A 19432-nucleotide genomic window follows, 5' to 3' on the forward strand; every position below is an offset into this window, starting at 1 on the left:
AACTTGTTCTCAACTAGCCTACCTGGTTAAATAAAGGTGAAATAAAATAAAATAAAAAATAACACTGTCACTGAGACTTATACAGAAGTGTTACCATGGTAGGTGACTTTCACTATAACCACTCAACTATTGGAACATCTGTCGCCATGGCGATACAATTTCAACTCAAACACTGACTCATCCTGAAGCTAAACAACGTATCGTCATAACGTCATTCATCTCCTCTTTCTCACACTGCTGCCAGTGACATGGGGAATCCCACTAAATATTTAATAGGTGATTACTCATATGGGCCAGTTTGTGATCCTGATGCATAGAGACAGAGATAACCAGAGGGGAAGTCTGAAGTCTCTCCCATGCAGATACATTTGACTGATTCACTATATCCACTGGCGAACACCCCTTTACACTCCTTTAAAAAACACGTCCAATCCCTCGCTCTCTCCCCTAACATCCTTTTCCTGCACTATGCCAATCGGAGGAAGAGAGACAGAGGCGAGGTGATAAGAACATTAGAATTCCAGTGACCTGCCAACTTGCCAAGAGAAATGGGCTGCTTCCTCACCGGCCCGGCTGGTGTGTGTGTGCTGCGTTTGTGCTTGTGTGTGTGGTGGTGGGGGGGATCCTAATAACACCTCCAGCCTGTGGGCCTGAGAGAGGGGAGAGAGACACAGCCAGGCTCATTGTTCCAGGGCCTGCGACCTTTCCATAGGGAACTGGCTGGTGGGTGGGAGGCTCATTTCCGAGGATTGTTGGAGAGCTTTGAAAACTTCAGAAGGAGGGGAGATGTGGTGTGAGTGCATGTGTTCTGCGAGTATATGTGAGTGAGGGGAACAGGGGGAGGGGAATCTGAGACTGGGGAGGATTTTTGGAGATGGGGCGGGGTATTTCCAAAACCAACTCTTAAAACAAATAGCAGTCCCGGAGAGGCCTCAGATGCTTTTGGCAGCTAGCTAGCGTGGATAGATCAGGACCAGGCAGGGAAGCAGACATGACAGCCGTGGGGGAACTGATGCTGCTGGTGCTGGGGCTGATGGTGACGGCCCACTGTGAGGTTAGAGCTAGAGACCCTGAGGTGGAGGAAGAGGACCAAGGCTTGCCTGTGGAGAGAGGAGGCTGGGATACCCAGGGGGTGGGTGTCCACCCTGGACCTGGGAAGTTTGACATCCCCCACCTGAGGAATGGACCCCATGGCCGCAGACCTGACATCCCTGGCTCTGCCCACCACCCCGTAAGGCACGGACCATATGGGCAACCCCATCAGGCTGGTCCTGGACAACACCCCCTGGGTCTGCTGCCCAAGGGGACTGCACCAGCACCAGGAGAGGGAGGGAGCTACCCAGCCCGCACCGGGTAAGTGTTTGTTCACAGTAGCCACTTCTCAGCTGATAGGCAGCCAGTGCAGACAAGTATCTATAGGAGTAGAAAAACACACCACCTGTGGATCTACAAACATGCACTTTCTCAGTATGCACATCTAACAGAACATTCAATGTTTGGTCTAACAGCAAGTATGTAATAGCAGCAACTACCCAGGTTGAGAACCTGGGGTAGCACACAAATGCCTAGAAATGTCTTTTATGAGGGCTGGGTTTCAAAAGGGGGTGTCTTCCTGCAGGCTTTTCCCCTCTCAGCACATTCAACTCTTTCCGACCTTTCCTATGTGGAAACATTTGGTATCTCTTCAATCTTCCTCTGCAATCAGCACGAAGCTTGTGCTCATGGGGGAAACTAAACAAAAGGCAAAGTGGTTTAGCAAATATTTACATGTGCCCTCAGCAGAAGGAGTCCGTAAACAAACTGCTACGGTTTCACTGGCCGGGTGTGTCATAACTAGGCTCATGGTTTTCCTTCGCCAAGCCTAATCAATAGCAATTCATCTTAATGGCAGAGAAAGCCATAAGACAGCCATAGGTTTCCTGTACTTTGTGCTCAAAGCCCAAGCTGCTGGCAGAGCCTGATCTTTGCTCCAGACAGTTACTGGACACCGTCATACTTCTAACCCAGATACATACATTACACCCCAAATTGTCTGATCCCCCGATAATGTGCTCCCTGAGGAGCTAGCCCAAACAGCCAGTGATTAGCCCTCCTTTAGAGCAGCCACTTAAACGTTTACTTTCCGATGTTGTTCAAAGAATACCTTTTTCTTGTGTGTCACCCCCATTACTGTAATGGAGTGCAGGTTTGGGCCGGGGAGTGTGAGGTTGTGACCCGTGATATCTCTGATGGACAATTTTCATTGGAGGCTCTTCTGGCGGAGGAGGCTGGGGGGGGTCAATGAGAGGTTCAACTTGTGAATAGAGGTATATTCAGTCAGTGTGTGAAGAGCTCTTACTCTGCAATGGAAAAAGTATACTGTCTTTTGCTACCTCGGAATTCAACCCAGGGTAGAGTAGTTTAACTGCTTCAGCTGTTTTAATTAATTCTGCTCAGATATTTAAATGCAACGTAGAGCACTCTAGTGTGTGATGGAGGTACCATCTGTAGCATCATCGCTAATGGCATTGCATGATTAACTGTCCTTTTACACAAATGTCTTTCATTACGCACTATCATTACAATCAACATAATAGGAAGAAAAGCTAAAATAATGAAATCAAGACATGTTCAAGTCTAAAACCTGACGCTCCGGCTGGGGTCCGTAGAAGGGTTCTGAGGCTGTACTTACCCCCCTCGCGGGAGGCTCTGCCGTGGGCTCCGCTGATTACATCTCCCAGCTCCAGGTTCCAGAGCGGAAACTCCGTCCCATCCGCTCCCTTCCTATCTCTCAGCCGGCCGTTCCGGACCACTCGGAAAAGGGCCTTCCAACCCACCACGGATGTGTGGCAAATTCTGCTTTGTTGCTGCTATGCGCTCACTTTACACTCACCTTCTGACTCACGGTCATAAAATATGGCCTAAGGGAATCAGCTTTGATTCTCAGTGTGCTTGGCCTTGCCGCTCTGCCAGTGGCACTGGCACAAAGGCCTTTTGTGTACAGTCTGTGTACAGCCATTGAGTGTCTGTGTACACTCAATGGCTAACAGGGCCTCCATAATCATCTGGTTATTTTCTCTTTTGTTTCTGAATCAACATCTGCAGCAGTCAGGGTCCACACTTTGAACACTCTCCGACACAATGTGGCTTTTCTTGAACTAAATAAAACATGTAAAAAAGGCCACAGCGCAGTATAAAGGGGACAGTGTTATCCAGGCCAGCTGTACTGTATAAGCAACAAGCAAAGAGGAGTCTGGGCTTTGAAACCAAAAACAAAGCTCTTCTGTTAATATTAGTTCTTCACTTATCTTGCAAAAGGAGTATCTGGGTCTGGTGTTGTTAGTACTATATAAAAAAAAAAAAGATTTAGTGTCATGACATGACTCTTCAACCTTGAACAAGACTACAGAGCCTCTTAGCTAACTTGATTAACCGGGGCGGCAGGGTAGCCTAGTGGTTAGAGCGTTGGACTAAGGTTGCAAGTTCGAATCCCCGTGCTGACAAGGTACAAATCTGCCGTTCTGCCCCTGAACAGGCAGTTAACCCACTGTTCCTAGGCCATCATTGAAAATAAGAATTTGTTCTTAACTGACTTGCCTAGTTAAATAAAGGTAAAAAAATTAAATAAAATAAAAAAACCCTGTTTGGCAACCTCGGCTCTCCTCCCAGCCAGAGGCCTAATCAACCCCACTGACCTCAATGATTAGACTGTGGGAGAGGCCGGTGTCGAAGTGTGAACACAGCTCTAGTATCATATCACCATGATAGAGAAACTCCCCACCAAAGCTGTGTGAGGGTTTGCCAAATGCATTTGCAGTGGAAAGTGACTGGGGGAAAGGATTTGAGATTCTCACATCTTCCCCAGAGTGTGTATGTTGTCTGTGTTTGTTGATATGCTGCGTGGGGGAGTGTCCCAGGATAGAGTAGGTTACGATGTATGAGAGCGTCAGAGACTTCCTTCCTGGTTGAAGCCAGAGATGGGAGCCGTAGGCCTACAGAAGGTAATTACACAGCTATTGTGCTCTCCCAGGAATGGCCCTCCCATGATGTCACAGCAGACCAGGAGGAAGTGACATGGGGCAGATCTGACGCAGGCCTGCCAAGCGAGTAGCATACCGGTGGGGTTGAAGGGGAAGGGGCAAGTAATCGTAGAGGTCAAGAGGACATTGACAAATTGGAATTCACATTGAGAAATGTGAATTTCCAATGAAAATGTTAAACTGTTCAAGCAAGCAGTATGTGAGAAACCTAATTCCTAGAATTTTATGAACCACATTGCCACTGCTGGGGTCTGGTAAGAATCCAGTCTTCACTTTTTTTCTCTGCCAGCAAGTTAGTGCACATTTCACTTGGGATAGCAGAAAGAGCAGGGGCCACCAGACCAACGTTCCCATATTGTAAAAAATGGCATAATATTGTTCTATTGTGTAATATCAAAAGACGAGCTCAAGCGCAGAACACCGTTTGTGACACACTAGAGGCCAAAACAAACTGTACGGGGACAAATAGTCAAAGTATCAGTGACCCTCCAGTCATTCCACCAAACATTCCACACTCTGAGTTTACATTCAGTCCTGCTGAAGAAGGATATTGCTCAAGATTTTATCTGTTTGGCATCGGAAGGGAAACAATCTCCTTGTATTTGCTGTCTTATGGCGATCCTCATGTACTGAACATTTATTAGAGGAGCTTGTTTGTTGTGGCACTGTTTAGTCTGTGTGGAGGTGAACACTGTGGTAGAACTGGAGACTGTTCGAGGGGAATCTCTCAGTTTATGAAATATGAGATTAGTGCTGGGTTGTTGTGACACCCCTCCCACTAACTCTTTATTCAACATGAGTTCCCCTCCTACAGAGCCCACGCATGTATAGCTATCCTGGCCAAGAGAAAGACAGGCTTGGATAGGAGTGAGGGAAAAGGTGAACGCTCTTGTTCTCCTCATCAGTAGAGGTCAAATGTCTCGGGTCTACACATTCTCGGGCTCTGCAGTCTAGAATAATTATCAAACGAGCCGTGGCGGTACGTGTGTCTGTGCAATACATTAAGGACTTTGGCCACACTCCAATATCAGGGCCACAACGATGCGGTCACTTGCTTGTTAACCACCTGTTGTCTTGGAAACAGGGGAAGTATTTTGGTTTAATCTTCTCCACTCCTCTGCAGCTGCACCTCTGAATACTTCAAGGGTCTTTGTTTGGTGTGGCCTGGACACAGAGGTGGTAGATTAGAGAGCCAATGACACACTCATGTTGAGGATCTTCCAATACAAGGTCCTGGTACCATGACTGAGGAACAGAGAGGGGGGATAAGGCTGAGAATGGCACATGCATTCATAGCTATGTCTAAAAGGGATTCTTAACCTTGAACGGTTGAGCTAGGTCAGATAGAGCTTGTCCTACTCAGGAAAACCTCGCAGTCAAACGCACATAAACACACACACGCAGAGTTAATTAACCCTTGACTAGCATCCCCTCCGTACAATGCTACAGACCACAGTGGGAGGGAGTGGTTTGGCAAAACATGACAGCCACTTCACTTCGCCTTTCCATCCACGTGGGGTCTCTGAGTCACAGGTTCAGCAAGGTGAGCCAGAAAAAAACACTAAAAACCAGATCTGACGTGTCACACTCTAACTGCTCCCCCATCACACGCATCAGTTCGAGGGGCCCCAGGGCGCCTGCTCGCCTGGTGTTTACAGTTAACTCTTTCCCTCGTTGATGACCTCACGTCTGATCGTGTCTTGATTGCGAGGGACAAGGGGGCGTGGGGTTCGTCTCAGACAGGGCCACCCAGGAGCGGTGAAATCCATCCCCCCTCCACACCTGTTTCACCTGGGTCAGGGGCCGGTGGAGAGATGACCCCTGCTGTGATGTAGACTGACCCCTGGCTATCTTTCATCTTCTCTAATGGGATGTTTGGACAGTCGGTCTGGAACAGGTTAGCACAGATCAGTGACGTGCTGGTTAGGCAGGGTCAGAAGGGGAGAGCCGCTGTAGCAAATGAAGGTCATGGGGGTCAAATGGAATACGACGGCATAAGTCTCCAGAAACCATCTGAGATAGATAAATACTTGTGGAATTCATTGAAATCAAACAATTCTGCTGGAAAATGAAAGGGAATACCATTTCCCTGATTAGATATGCAGATAGCGGTGTGAAGGTCCTGAAAATAAATCCAGCCCATAGATGTCTTTGGCCGGTCATTAGGCGCTATGTACGTGCTGAGAAGGCAGAGTTGTAAGCAGGGAATCCTTGTTTCAGCGCTACCCTTGGGAGGAACCAGGCGGGTGAGTCACCATGCCAAGGCTCTGAAGCGGACTGTAAAAGTGGGGGGTAGATAGGGGTCAGGAGGGAGACCGCACTAGGAGCGATAAGACAACTCAACAACAAAGCCCCGGTAAAACTGAAAAATATTTGTGAAACGCCTTTTGAAATGCAGGCCACCCAAACACACAAACAATACATGCTTCAAGAGTCTAACAGCACCCAAATAAGGATGAATGAAAAGGCAGATGCTGCCGCATGGATTTACATTTTTGGCCCTGTTCACAATGAATCAAGATAAATGAAAAGGAACACTATGAATTATAACTGTTAAGTTATGGGAAAGTCCAGTGGTCGGTGCCTCTCTGGAGCGGATGTTATGTTTGTAGCCCTGACCTGTAGAAACAGGAAGGAAAACCACAGAATTGCAAACAAGCAAACTGTGAGACAGCAGCAGCAGCAAAGACGGAGAGAACTATAAGTCCAGGAGGAAGATGGACCTTCACCCCTGGCAACCTGATTATCTCAACCGTCTCCCAGCTTCCTGTTTCATTACACATAGATATTGCACAGTATCAATGGAATGACGCTGTGTGCTTGTGTCCTCTTCCAGAAACTGGTGTGCATTCGTGCACCGCCGCATTGAATCCATTGTTGAATCCTGTGGCACAGAAAAATACACCATCAAGTCCCAGAGCCCCTGTCCCAATGGCACGCCTGACTGCCAGCTCGTCATGTGAGTTCAGCCCACTGTGCATTCAAACGTCAACTTCAACCACATGTTAACAGCACACTGCCTTACATTACAGATTGACAATGCACACTCAAATTCCCCACACACTGCTCGATCCAGCATTCTCATATAATAACAATGATAACACAAATATCTCCAACACACATCTTATTTACGATCCATCAGTTCAATTTGCAGGCGAAATCCAATGTGTGTGTGTGTGGTTGTAACCTTGTTTTCTGTGTTTAGGTACAAGCTCTCTACCCGGCCAGTGTACAGAGAGAAGCAAAAGATCTTCACAGCCCTGTTGTGGAGGTGCTGCCCAGGACACGGAGGGGAGAACTGTGAGGAAACAGGTACTGAAACAGAGATGCACACATGCTGTATACTTTAGGACCCCTAGTAGTGGCGATTTTAGCGTGTACATCTTGGTGGGGCAAACAACCAAAATATGTTCAGATGGCCTCCCGGGTGGCGCAGTGGTTAAGGGCGCTGTACTGCAGCGCCAGCTGTGCCATCAGAGTCCCTGGGTTCGCGCCCAGGCTCTGTCGTAACCGGCCGCGACCGGGAGGTCCGTGGGGCGACGCACAATTGGCCTAGCGTCGCCCGGGTTAGGGAGGGCTTGGTCGGTAGGGGTGTCCTTGTCTCATCGCGCACCAGCGACTCCTGTGGCGGGCTGGGCGGGCCCAAGGTGGCCAGGTGCACGGTGTTTCCTCCGGCGCATTGGTGCGGCTGGCTTCCGGGTTGGATGTGCGCTGTGTTAAAGAAGCAGCGGCTTGGTTGGTTGTGTATCGGAGGACGCATGACTTTCAACCTTCGTCTCTCCCGAGCCCGTACGGGAGTTGTAGCGATGAGACAAGATAGTAGCTACTACAACAATTGGATACTACGAAATTGGGGAGAAAAAGGGGTAAAATTCAAAAAAATAAATAAAAAAAATAAAAAAATATGCCAGAAAAGACACTACACTAAACAATACATTAATTGCACTATAATGGTGACAAGCGGTGCCCACATACTGTTAGGGCCGTCCCAACAACATAAAGCTGTCCCAACAACAGAGCTTTCTTTCCAGTGCAATGGAGTGAACCCTTACCACTGCTACACCTGGCTATCAGCGCAGCCTTGTCTGGCAAGGAAACAGTTCATTCAGTCTCCTTTACTGCCTTTTTAAAAACATAGTTGATATGGCTGACTTGCTTAAACAAATGTGGGTTCTACTGACAATTGAGATGTAGAAACTATGGCATGAGGGAAAGATGAGCGGATAAGAGGCATTCTGTAATTTCGATGAAGACATTAATGAGCTACGACGGACGTAGTCAATATAACTGTGTTCAGCACTTTTGAAAAGTACAGCGACAGAAGGCAGAACATGGGCTGCTCTTACAGTATTTTCCATGTACACCAAGTCAGAACCGTTAGTATAAATAAAGGGGGCATAAAAGCAGACAATGAAAGCTCTTACAATATTAGATGACATTTCTCAAACAGGTTATAGGCTACATGTGCAGCACCACCGAGTCAGAACAGTAACGTTAGGCGAAATTAAGAGGTGAAAATACACCAAATTATTAGGGTGAGGCACATGGGCTACTAACAGCTTACTACACAAGAAACACTTCGTATTACTTTCTTTGGACTCACCTTGGCTTGTGATGTGCTCACTTAAACATGAAGGTGGTTTTGTCATCAAACATTGCCATCAAAGTCTGTCATTCTCTGGATTTATGGTGGGAACTCTGGGAAAAAAAGAAACACAGGCTTGAATAGCAGGCTACTGTTTGCTTTGCAGTGCTTGCAGTTAGCCACTGATTCCTTCCAAACGACTCATTGTTGAATTTGCAATTTCCAACCTGTTGTGTAATCTTCATGGCCGATGAGCACCGATACGTTTTATCTATAATTTCTCTTCATATGACAATGATTAAAAAGGATTTGCCAGTAGATTGTTGACTTGATTCATGATGACTGCTAGCTAAGACTTGGAAAGTAAGATGTTGACATGATCAGTCCAATCAAAGCTACTGTACATGTAACGTGATTTGATGTAATATTATCCGTGGCCAATGACCTGGAGTCTTCTTGGAAGGCCACTTGTAATATAACTCTATGGCAGGACCCAAAGGGTTGACATTTTGGATGTCTACTCTTACTAAGGACATAAACTTGGCAATGACGTAGTGTCCCCATGAGTGACAGAACCCTGAGCCAATCACGGAAATTTGATCCTATTTTTTGCTGGCTTGCCCCACCACCACCACCACAGAAAGCTGAAACACCTGCATTTTGGAGCTTTATATGCAGCTTTATTAACTGAATGAGATATATATATATTTTTTTTTTATTTCTACATTGCTTTCAAACTGATATGTGACACATATTAATGCCAAAATAACATGCAAAACAGGCAAGACCCCCCCCAATTTTCTGCCCTGAATGATGGGCTGCCACGGCCCCCAAGTCGACGAGCATCAACACGGTTGAGTGTTAGAAATTGCATTTTGGCATAAGAAGTAACCTCATGGTGCAATATGTTTCCACAGGCCTACTCTAGACTTTCTCCTGGATTAGTTAATGAGTTTGGCTCTGACTCTTTGTACTAAGAGCAAGATTTAGGTTAAATCTCAAACAGATTTCCCATGCGTGAAATGGCCCTTAACTCGCCGATAGACACCGGCTGAGAAGGTCATGTGTTCACGAAAGCTGGTGGAACCAATAAAAGTAACATCCACTCCCTGCTATCCTGCTATCCTCTCGCTTCCTCTTTCCCCCTCTTTTCCTCAGTGTCTGACCCTGCGGACCCTACGGTGGCAGGACGACCACATTCCGGAGACACTGAGCCTCACCACACAGGTAGGTCTGCTCATCTGACCCGCCTGTTTACATGTCGGGGGGGGGGGTTGACTGGGTAAGCTGGCCTTCAATCAAACGCCCCGTGCCGCCCTCTCTGCCTCAAACAAACTGAGGAAACGCTAGTGCGCCAGAAGAAGGAGCATTTGTATAAAAGCTCTAGCAGGCCGTGGGAAGTTCATCTCCCAGGGGAGGGAGGAAAGGGTGTGTGAACCGTTCTCAGGGCATCAAGCAAGGCTGTAAAGGGGGTGTGACCTAGAAATAACTAGGGACCTAAAAATAACCCTCTGCCCTTTTGGGCCAATTCTAGGCCAAAATAAAGACGTAAAGTCCCCCGTTATCGGCTGGTCCGCTTTCAGTACCTCCACGCCCCTCATAGGGGGCTTCCTAAACCGCAAAGGTCTCATAACTAATTCTTGACCACTACTGGAGTCGAATAGCCATTGTGTTACACACACTAATCAAGCACACACACACAGGGTTGGCTGAAGTGGGGTCAGAAGTGGGGGGACAGAGAGCTAACCCAAGGCTATGGTTCTCATGGTCAGGGAAGAGAGACACAGCTACTACTATGTGCCACTGTGTTGAATGAAAGCCTCTCCTAACATCCCATCAATCTGTCTGTTGTCTGTCGGTCTAGGTGCACAGTCTAGACTCACCCACCAGGCTGAGAGGGAGCAGAATGACTTCCAGGTGTCTGAGAATCCTCTGCACGAACTCCATGCCTCAGAGGCTGACAACAACAACAAACACACAGAGTCCCGAGAGTCCCCCTCATACCCTCGACAGGCCCAGGAGCACATCCCATCCCATGGCTACGACCACCCCCACAACCCTAACCACCACCAGCGGGATTTCAACCATGGAGGTAAGTTGGGACCTTAGAATCACCAGTGCTGTACTAACATCATGTTAGTCACAGTGGGAAAACGTTAGGATGCCTGGTTAAATAAGCTATAAGTTAGGACCACCAAGGCCAGGATTGTGACTGTGCTTTAGGAGGTAAATCAGGGCCATGAAAAGGGGACGTAGTAAACATCAACACCCCTAAAATCAGGGCCATGAAAAGGAGGCAGGGTAATCATCAACACCCCTAAAATCAGGGCCATGAAAATGAGACAGGGTAATCATCAACACCCCTAAAATCAGGGCCATGAAAAGGAGACAGGGTAATCATCAACACTCCTAAACCCATGTATGACCCCTGCTCTAACCTCTGAGACACTCATGCAAAGACACATACTGGACACACCTGCTCATTCACCATCTCATAGTCAATAAAAAAAAGTAAATACAATGTTAATACAAAACTGACAGTGAAATACTCCTATTTCTCTAAGCTCCTGTCTGGCATGTTAAAACTCCCAGCTGTTATTTATGCACTACTGTCTGGTCAACTGCCTGTCTCATTCACATCCTCAGAGAGAATCGACAGGCTTTAGAATAGTGCTGTAAAAAAAAAAACACAGTTGAAAGGGGGAAGTCTTGACCAGGAAAAATACACGTACATCTATGGGGAGCATTTCCACGACTCCATCCCTCCACAGTGACACCTCTAGCTTAGTGCCCCCCCCCCCCCCCCCCCTCTTAATACTCATTACAGCTTCCTTCTCAGGAAATCCTCTCTTTCTTCTGGTAAAAATGCCCCCCATTACATTGTGTGTGTGGATGATGTAATCCGCAGTGGGATGGTGATATAGCGTGAGGTCTCATATTACAGCCACACACAGTGGGCTGTAAGGGTGCCATAGTTTTGCTGCTGTGGTACATTCTCACTTCCTGTGACATATTATTCTTGTTTGGGAAAGACTCAACAGGCTAAGGCCATGACGTAATGTCTGGATGAATAAATTACCGATCAGACTTCCATCAACTCAGACTAAAGACAAATCGGCCTACATGTTATTGTTAAAGTTTCTCTTTAACATAGCAGGGAAATTAGTGAAATTATTTGAAAACACTACTTTCCTACTTCTTTTGATCGGTGGGATTTAAAAAAAATAGAGAACCTCTTCCAACTTTGTAAAACTCTCATGGCAGGGGGCGACCTGATTTCCTCTCTCAGTATGACCTCACTGTATCTGACCTCTTAGAGGGAAAGCATGAGGGAACAGTGTTTTTCTCCCTGAATTAATGGAGGGTCTTTCCAATGTTATTAGAAAAACAAGCCCTAAATGACGAAAGGCCCTGTGATCACACTTTAAAGCAGAGCAGCTTGGGGGTCTGGACTTTGTCCAGATACAAGGGTGACAGTGTCAGAACTGGGACTTATTCCCAGGGGGCATACATGTGTAGCCTCGCAAGTTGCCTGATCTCGTGAGTTTACATCAATGTTCGCTGCACAGCAGTAATCAGTCTGGTAATTAATACATGTGGGTGGGGGAATTCAATGTCAGACATAGACACTCACACAGACAGTTTGTAGGAAGATGTGAAAATCCCTGGAGCCTGTATCATTGTAAAAGGAACTGCGTCCATTAGGGCCGTCTCTGGGGTGCAAAAACACGGCCATGAAACAAACCAATCCAACAATTATTCACTGTGCTTTCTTGTAACAAAGGAAGACCAATACACAAGGGAAATTAAATGTCCAAATATAGGTCTGAAAATGTTATTATTCCTATTTTTGGCAGCTTGCCATTTGACTTCGAAAACAATTTTGGGGGATAAAACCAAACACATGTTGAAGATTTCTTGAGAGACAAAGGGCTCTCATAACTGTTCCTAAAGAACTAATGGCACAACTGATATGAATGGCCTTTACAAGAGAATACATTCTGACAGGTATTGAAAAGGAGCCTTGCTCTGTTCCTATACACATTGATGTGTGTGTGCAATTGTTGAGGTGTCATCTCAGCCTTGTGCAGTTACAAAGAGGATATGTCTAAAACTGAAAATATGTCTAGTTCTGATGCTTTAAACCGATTGATGTGAGTAAATATTGTGCTCTGACTTCCTGGATTGTCTCCCAGATCCAATCAGGGATGAGGTGGAAGCTGTCCCTCTACTGCCCTACCAAGACTCCCAGTCTCCCCTCCCTCTGCTCCACATGATGGCCCTGCTAATGTCCCAGCTCCAGCCCATGTTGGATGGCTTCAACCGCACCTTGGAGCATCTAACCCAGGAGGTTGAAGGTCTGTCCCGGGATGTGGCTCTGCTCCGGAACTCTCAGTGGGAGGTAGAGGAGGCAGCCCTGCGTGGAGCAGGGGCTGGAGAGGGTCCCGAGGCCTTGGAGGCTAAGCTGGAGCAGAGTTTCCAAGACACCAAGGAGGTGAGGAGGGAACTGGAGAGACAGAGAGCTGAGATGGCAGACAGGCTACACTCCCAGCATGCCATGCTGCACTATAACATCACCAATTTCAAGACAGACATTGACGGCAAGATCAAACGCAACCACAAGATGTTACAGGTCAGCGAATCCCTCATTAATGTATCTCATGGCATGGTAACGCAACTATTTCATAATTAAACTTTTAGATTTAGTTCCTCACTTTTGCGTTAGTAACAGACTTTTAGACTTGCACATTATGGGCATTAAGTGAGAAAAACATTCTTCATGTCTTTCATGGCTCCTGGGTAGGTTAATCTCCAGTCCATGAATGCCACCCTGTCAGACATGAAGCTGGAGCAGGACCGTCTGAGTGAAGTGCTCCAGAGGCACCTGACCAACCCAGGGGCCAGGAGAGAACCCAGCCAGGTCCATCCCAGTCAGGTCCAGCAGCCTCCAAAGGACTCAGCAGTGTGGGAGGCTATCGCCCGTCTGGACAACAAGGTGGTCAACAACACAGTGAGGGTAAATGCCCTGGTGGAAGACCTTGAGATGGCCAATGACAACGTCCTGGACCTGAAGAGGGGCTTCCGAGACCTTGAGGAGAACATTGCCCAGACGGGGAGGAACAGCCAGATCCAGTTCATGGAGACGGGCCTGGAGGTGGAAGCAGCTAAAGTAGCCGTGCTGAACCGCGTCAATGAACTGGCCAGCAACCTGACCATCCACTCGGAGCAGCTGCAGGAGATGGAGACTGACATGGACTACCTGTACACACAATTCTACCAGAACGTCAGCGCTGCCGGAGACTGTGACTGCAAGGCATTCACCGCCTCCTTCTCCCGTCTGGAGCAGGGCCTGACCAACGTCACCGAGCTGGCCAACGACAATCGGCTGGCCCTGGATGGAAGCACCGATGCTGGGTCGGAGCACTGGGGTCCCTCTGTGGACGACGTCATGGCCTCCCTGGCCTTCGAGCAAGAGAAGAGCAGAACTCTCCAACACAACCTGACTCAGCTGATGACCTCAGTCCTGGGCAGCCACAGGGACGTGCTCAGCCTGCAGGAGAGCGACAAGAGGTTGGAGGCTGAGATGCGCCACCTCTCCAGCTCCTTTTACTCTTTGTTGAAGGACGCCATCCGCCACACTGAAGTGCTGGAGATGCTCCTGGGGGAGGAGGTGATGGGGTTCATGGACTGGCCCCTCCACAAACAGGAGGCTCACTCCATCCCCGCGCTGCAGAAGAGGCTCCAGCACATGCAGCACCAGATCAGGGGCCAGAACCTCAGCCTCACCACCCTGCTGGACGCTGCCCGGGCAGAGGAAGTCCCATCCTCAGACGAGCCCTCCGTGCTAGTAGACTTGGCCTCCCGCGGGCTGAAGAGGAGGAGTGGAGACCAGAGGAGTGACCACCTCATGGACTCAGCAGCCTCTGAGGACCGGCAAGACTACTCGGACAGTGACCTGCAGAGCCTTGAGAAAGCAGTGGAGGAGCTGGGGGAGAAGGTCAACAGGCTGGAGTACAGGCCTTGCCCTGCCAGCTGCAACATCACCAAAGACAGCACCTCTGGTGGTGTGGAGGCCAAAATGCAGGTGGAGGTGGCCTGGCTGAGGAAGGGTCTAGAGAATCATCTGCGGCTCTTTAAGAATGTCTTCAGTAACTCAGAGGGGCTGGCCGAATCAGAGAGCACCCTGGACCTGGACCAGCTGTGGGCCCTGATGAAGAGGAAGGAAAGGAAGAGAGAGAGGAAGCGCAAGGCCAAGAAAGAGGGGATAAAAGATCATATTGGAGAGCGCGCTAACCTTCGCAGCAGGAGGGATACATCAGGTAGGCATCAATCTATAAAAAAAACAGGGAACTGCCAAAATAAAGGAAACACTTGAGGAATGCAAATGATATTGAAAGCAGGTGCTTCCATACAGGTGTGGTTCCTGAGTTAATGTCCCATCATACTTAGGGTCACGTTTAAAAATGCCCAGTTGCTCATTATTTTGCCTACAGTGGCTAAATCTCAGTGGCCTTTCATCTACTGCATACTCCTCATGTCCTCTCCTTGCCTCCTTTTCAAAACCCATTGGAAGAGAAGGTCAGAGGGGAGGGACCTCTGGCTTTCTCATCCAATGGGTTTTGAGGAGGCGGAGAGGAGAGAGGACGTGAAGAGTATGCAATTGAGATTCTAGCAAAGACTTCGAAAGAGGGGTGTCATAGGAGCATAGGGGGTTAAAAGGGTGTGTGTGTGTTTGTCAGTCACCAGATCGCAACCCAATTGGAACACTTATGGGAGATTCTGCAGAGGCGGCTGAGACAGCGTTTTCCACCACCATCAACAAAACACCAAATTATGGAATTTCTCATGGAAGTAGTGTCGTATCCCTCCAATAGAGTTCCAGACACTTTTAGAATCTAAGCCAAGGAGTATTGAAGCAGTTCCCCGTCGTGGTGGCCCAACACCCTATTAAGACACTGTTGGTGTTTCCTTTATTTTGGCAGTTATCGGTACCTCTATCATGCTGGGCCACATCTTTCTAAACCTCCCTTAAGACCTTTAAACAAAGAAAGATCCTTGGGGATCTATACAGTGCAACACCCTCAAGTAAGTGTTAGCAATGGGTTAAAAGGAGCTGTTAGCATGACTGAGGGTATCAACATTACCAGCAACACTAACAGACAACACAAGACTGCCCCCTGGTGAACTTTTTTTTTTTTTAGTTCAAGCTTATAAAGTGATCCAAGCATAAGTATACTGAGTGTCTATCACAAGGGTTCATATGAACAGATAGCAGAGAACAGCTGACAATTCCCTGTCTCTTCTCTTTCAGTTCTATCCAAGCTGAGGGACAGTCCCCTGATGTTTCTGGCCAGAAGCATACAGCGCAGCAGACCAAGTGACAGCCTGCTGGTGTCGGGGGACACATCCCTAAACCTCGGCCAGATGTACTCCACTCACACTGGGACGTTCCAAGCACCTTTAGCAGGGGTCTATCTCTTCGTGCTGACATTGAACTTTGAACCTGGTCCCTCGCTATCTGGGCTGAGGAGAGAGAATGGGGAGCTGGCTGCCACTCTGCATCAGGACAAGATGGCATCGTATGGCCCCGTCACCCGCGTGTGTCTCCTACAGCTGCGGCAAGGAGAGGAGCTCCGCCTCGAACTGTTGGGAGGGAGTCTGGTGACTGATGAACCTAACGACAACATCTTCGCTGGGCTTCTCCTTCATCACACCACCTGAGGGAGCTGTGGCCGGTCTGCAGTCAGAGGAGAGACGTTGGACTGAGCAAAATCAAAATCACTAGACTAACAGCTGCTATCCCACCCGTGTTTCGATCTCTTACATTGATACTGGGAGGAGCGTATATAAAAAGGTTGAGTGAGTATAAACATGTTTCCTGTGTCATACAGTATACCACTTAGAAGCGTTGCAATACAACCTCCCTGAAGTTATTGTAGGCTGTTATAAGGGGAACGGGAGCATCAGCATTCTGGACCATAAAACCATATTCTATAGAAAACACTGACTCAGAATAGAAGGTGGGATCTTTAAGATATCACATGCTACCATAATAGTGTGCCTTCAGTGCTTTATGACTGCAACATTGCTTATACATGTATGAGGACCCAGGTATAGAAAAAACATTTTCTACAAGACACTGGCTCCATACAGACTACAGTGAACATAAATCAATTAAGTGAAGGGACAGAGGAATTGATTGTGTGAAGAGGTGAACTCTATATTACAGTACATCAATATGCTGTATGTTTCTCCTCCAGTAGACGGACTTGCCAGACACCTTACTAGGTTAAGCCTCATCAAAAAGAAAGCGTAAATAACCCAAGGACAGACCAAAGAGTTGTGTACTAAAATAAGGTTATTTACTTAAAAATGGATACATTGGACAGGCTGTATAGAGAATAGTTTTCTTTCCTTGGTAAACTCAAAGGCCCGATGCTGTACAAAAACACATTAAAGATTTACACATTAAGAGATTATTCTAGATGGTTTTCTTGCATGTTACAAACGACAGGAAAACACTAGTTACTGCTTGGGTGAAGTATTTTTCTTAAGTATCTACCATGTACTGTTAGCTTAATTCACAGAGAAACTGTCCTGACACACACACACACTAGGATTTCAGCGGACATGCACACTTAAACATAAGCACACATTATGAGCGCAAACCCACAAGCACTGCTAAAGCTATGCAGCATATATGTTGTTTTACGCATTTGTATGGACAAAAGTGAAGCAAAAGCCAACATTAGATAGAAGAGACAGCAGACACAATAGGACCAGGGACTTGAAAGAGAACGTTTTAAGAATACACTGGCCAAAACATAGAGCCTATGCAAGAGGTTGAACCATAACTTATCAGGGGCACAATCTCCGACGAGGCTTCCTCGTCATCATCACACCGGCAATACGAACTGTCAAGAGGTAAGGACAGTGGTTCAGATGAGGGGACATTAAGTTCTCACTTCATATTTCTCCTTTCTGTCCTGTATGAAAAGTGAAAGATCTAAAAATGCAGTTCCTCTTGTGGTAAATGGTAATCAATGGGCTGGCTCTACCCTCTGCACTGGCCCACAGATAATGGCACTAAGGAAACCTGTGGATTTGTATATACAGTTGAAGTCGGAGGTTTACATACACTTAGGTTTACAGACAGATTATTTCATTTATAATTCACTGTATCACAATTCTAGTGGGTCAGAAGTTTACATACACTAAGTTAACTGTGCCTTTAAACAGCTTGGAAAATTCCAGAAAATGTCATGGCTTTAGAAGCTTCTGATAGGCTAATTGGCATCATTTGGAGGTGTACCTGTGGATGTATTTTAAAAACTACCTTCAAAGTCAGTGCCTCTTTGCTTAACATCATGGGAAAATCAAAAGAAATCAGCCAAGACCCCAGAAAAAAACTTGTACACCTCCACAAGTCTGGTTTATCCTTGGGAGCAATTTCCATTTGCCTGAAGGTACCACGTCCATCTGTACAAACAATAGTACGCAGGTATAAACACCATGGGACCACGCAGCCGTCAAACTGCTCAGGAAGGAGACGTGTTCTATCTCCTAGAGATGAATGTACTTTGGCGCGAAAAGTGCAAATCAATCCCAGAACAACAGCGAAGGACCTTGTGAAGACGCCAGAGGAAATGGGTACAAAAGTATCTATATCCGCAGTAAAACGAGTCCTATATCGACATAACCTGAAAGGCCGCTCAGCAAGGAAGAAGCCACTGCTGTAAAACCGCCATAAAAAAGCCAGACTACGGTTTGCAACTGCACATGCAGACAAAGATCATACTTTTTGGAGAAATGTCCTCTGGTCCGATGAAACAAAAATAGAACTGATTGGCCATAATGACCATCATTATGTTTGGTGGAAAAGGGGGGAGGCTTGCAAGCCGAAGAACACCGTCCCAACCATAAAGCACGGGAGTGGCAGCATCATGATGTGGGGGTGCTTTGCTGCAGGAGGGACTGGTGCACTTCAAAAAATAGATGGTATCATGAGGAGAAAAATTATGTTGATATATTGTAGCAACATCAAGACATTAATCAAGAAGTTAAAGCTTGTTCGCAAATGGATCTTCCAAATGGCCAATGACCCCAAGCATACTTCCAAAGTTGTGGCAAAATGGCTTAAGGACAACAAAGTCAAGGTATTGGAGTGGCCATCACAAAGCCCTGACCTCAATCCCATAGAACATTTGTGGGCAGAACTGAAAAAGCATGTGCGAGCAAGGAGGCCTACAAACCTGACTCAGTTACACCAGCTCTGTCAGGAGGAATGGACCAAAATTCACCCAACTTATTGTGGGAAGCTTGTGGAAGGCTACATGAAACATTTGACCCAAGTTAAACAATTTAAAGGCAATGCTACCAAATACTAATTGAGTGCATGTAAACTTCTGACCCACTGGGAATGTGATGAAAGAAATAAAAGCTGAAATAAATCTGACATTTCACATTCTTAAAATAAAGTGGTGATCCTAACTGACCTAAGACAGGGACTTTTTACATGGATTAAATGTCAGGAATTGTGAAAAACTGAGTTTAAATGCATTTGGCTAATGTGTATGTAAACCGCCGACTTCATCTGTACTCGCATGTGTCTCGAAACAGTCTAAATTCGGTGTCGCGATCTACTGCAAGTTCACTTTACTTGGCTGTAATTCTGTCTCACACACCTGAGGAAGCTTGATGGATCAACAAACTTCATTGGCATTACAGCTCTAAATGTTTTTAGCACAAGTAACTGTCATTTACCATAGCATTGAGTAAGCTATATATTTGTACTTTAAGTTAATAAAATATGGCATATTTTCCAAAC

General features: G+C 46.8%; 1 protein-coding gene across 2 annotated transcripts; it reads left to right on the plus strand.

The window, feature by feature from the left end:
• Positions 1–773: 773 nt before the first annotated feature.
• LOC139410648 (multimerin-2-like) lies at positions 774–19431 on the plus strand. Of its 2 annotated transcripts, XM_071156019.1 has the most exons (9): positions 941–1353; positions 6856–6978; positions 7225–7331; positions 9763–9831; positions 10469–10536; positions 10579–10696; positions 12801–13237; positions 13409–14924; positions 15917–19431. In XM_071156019.1, the coding sequence occupies exons 1-9, from the start codon at positions 992–994 to the stop codon at positions 16324–16326; spliced, it is 3210 nt and encodes a 1069-aa protein (XP_071012120.1). In that variant the 5' UTR covers positions 941–991; the 3' UTR covers positions 16327–19431. The 2 variants fall into 2 exon arrangements, with proteins under 2 accessions (XP_071012112.1, XP_071012120.1); XM_071156011.1 differs by having other exon boundaries at positions 774–1353; positions 10469–10696.
• The last annotated feature ends 1 nt before the right edge of the window (position 19432 follows it).

The sequence above is a fragment of the Oncorhynchus clarkii genome, chromosome 1 (genome assembly GCF_045791955.1).
Source record: "Oncorhynchus clarkii lewisi isolate Uvic-CL-2024 chromosome 1, UVic_Ocla_1.0, whole genome shotgun sequence".
Classification (NCBI taxonomy): Eukaryota; Metazoa; Chordata; class Actinopteri; order Salmoniformes; family Salmonidae; genus Oncorhynchus; species Oncorhynchus clarkii.

What these genes read in the sequence shown, in the direction of transcription:
- LOC139410648 (XM_071156011.1), top strand. Translation starts at nt 992, where the DNA reads ATGACAGCCGTGGGGGAACTGATGCTGCTGGTGCTGGGGCTGATGGTG. An exon ending in GCGGGATTTCAACCATGGAG is followed by an intron (nt 10,697 to 12,800) that starts GTAAGTTGGGAC and finishes ATTGTCTCCCAG; the next exon opens with ATCCAATCAGGGATGAGGTG. An exon ending in CAGCAGGAGGGATACATCAG is followed by an intron (nt 14,925 to 15,916) that starts GTAGGCATCAAT and finishes CTTCTCTTTCAG; the next exon opens with TTCTATCCAAGCTGAGGGAC.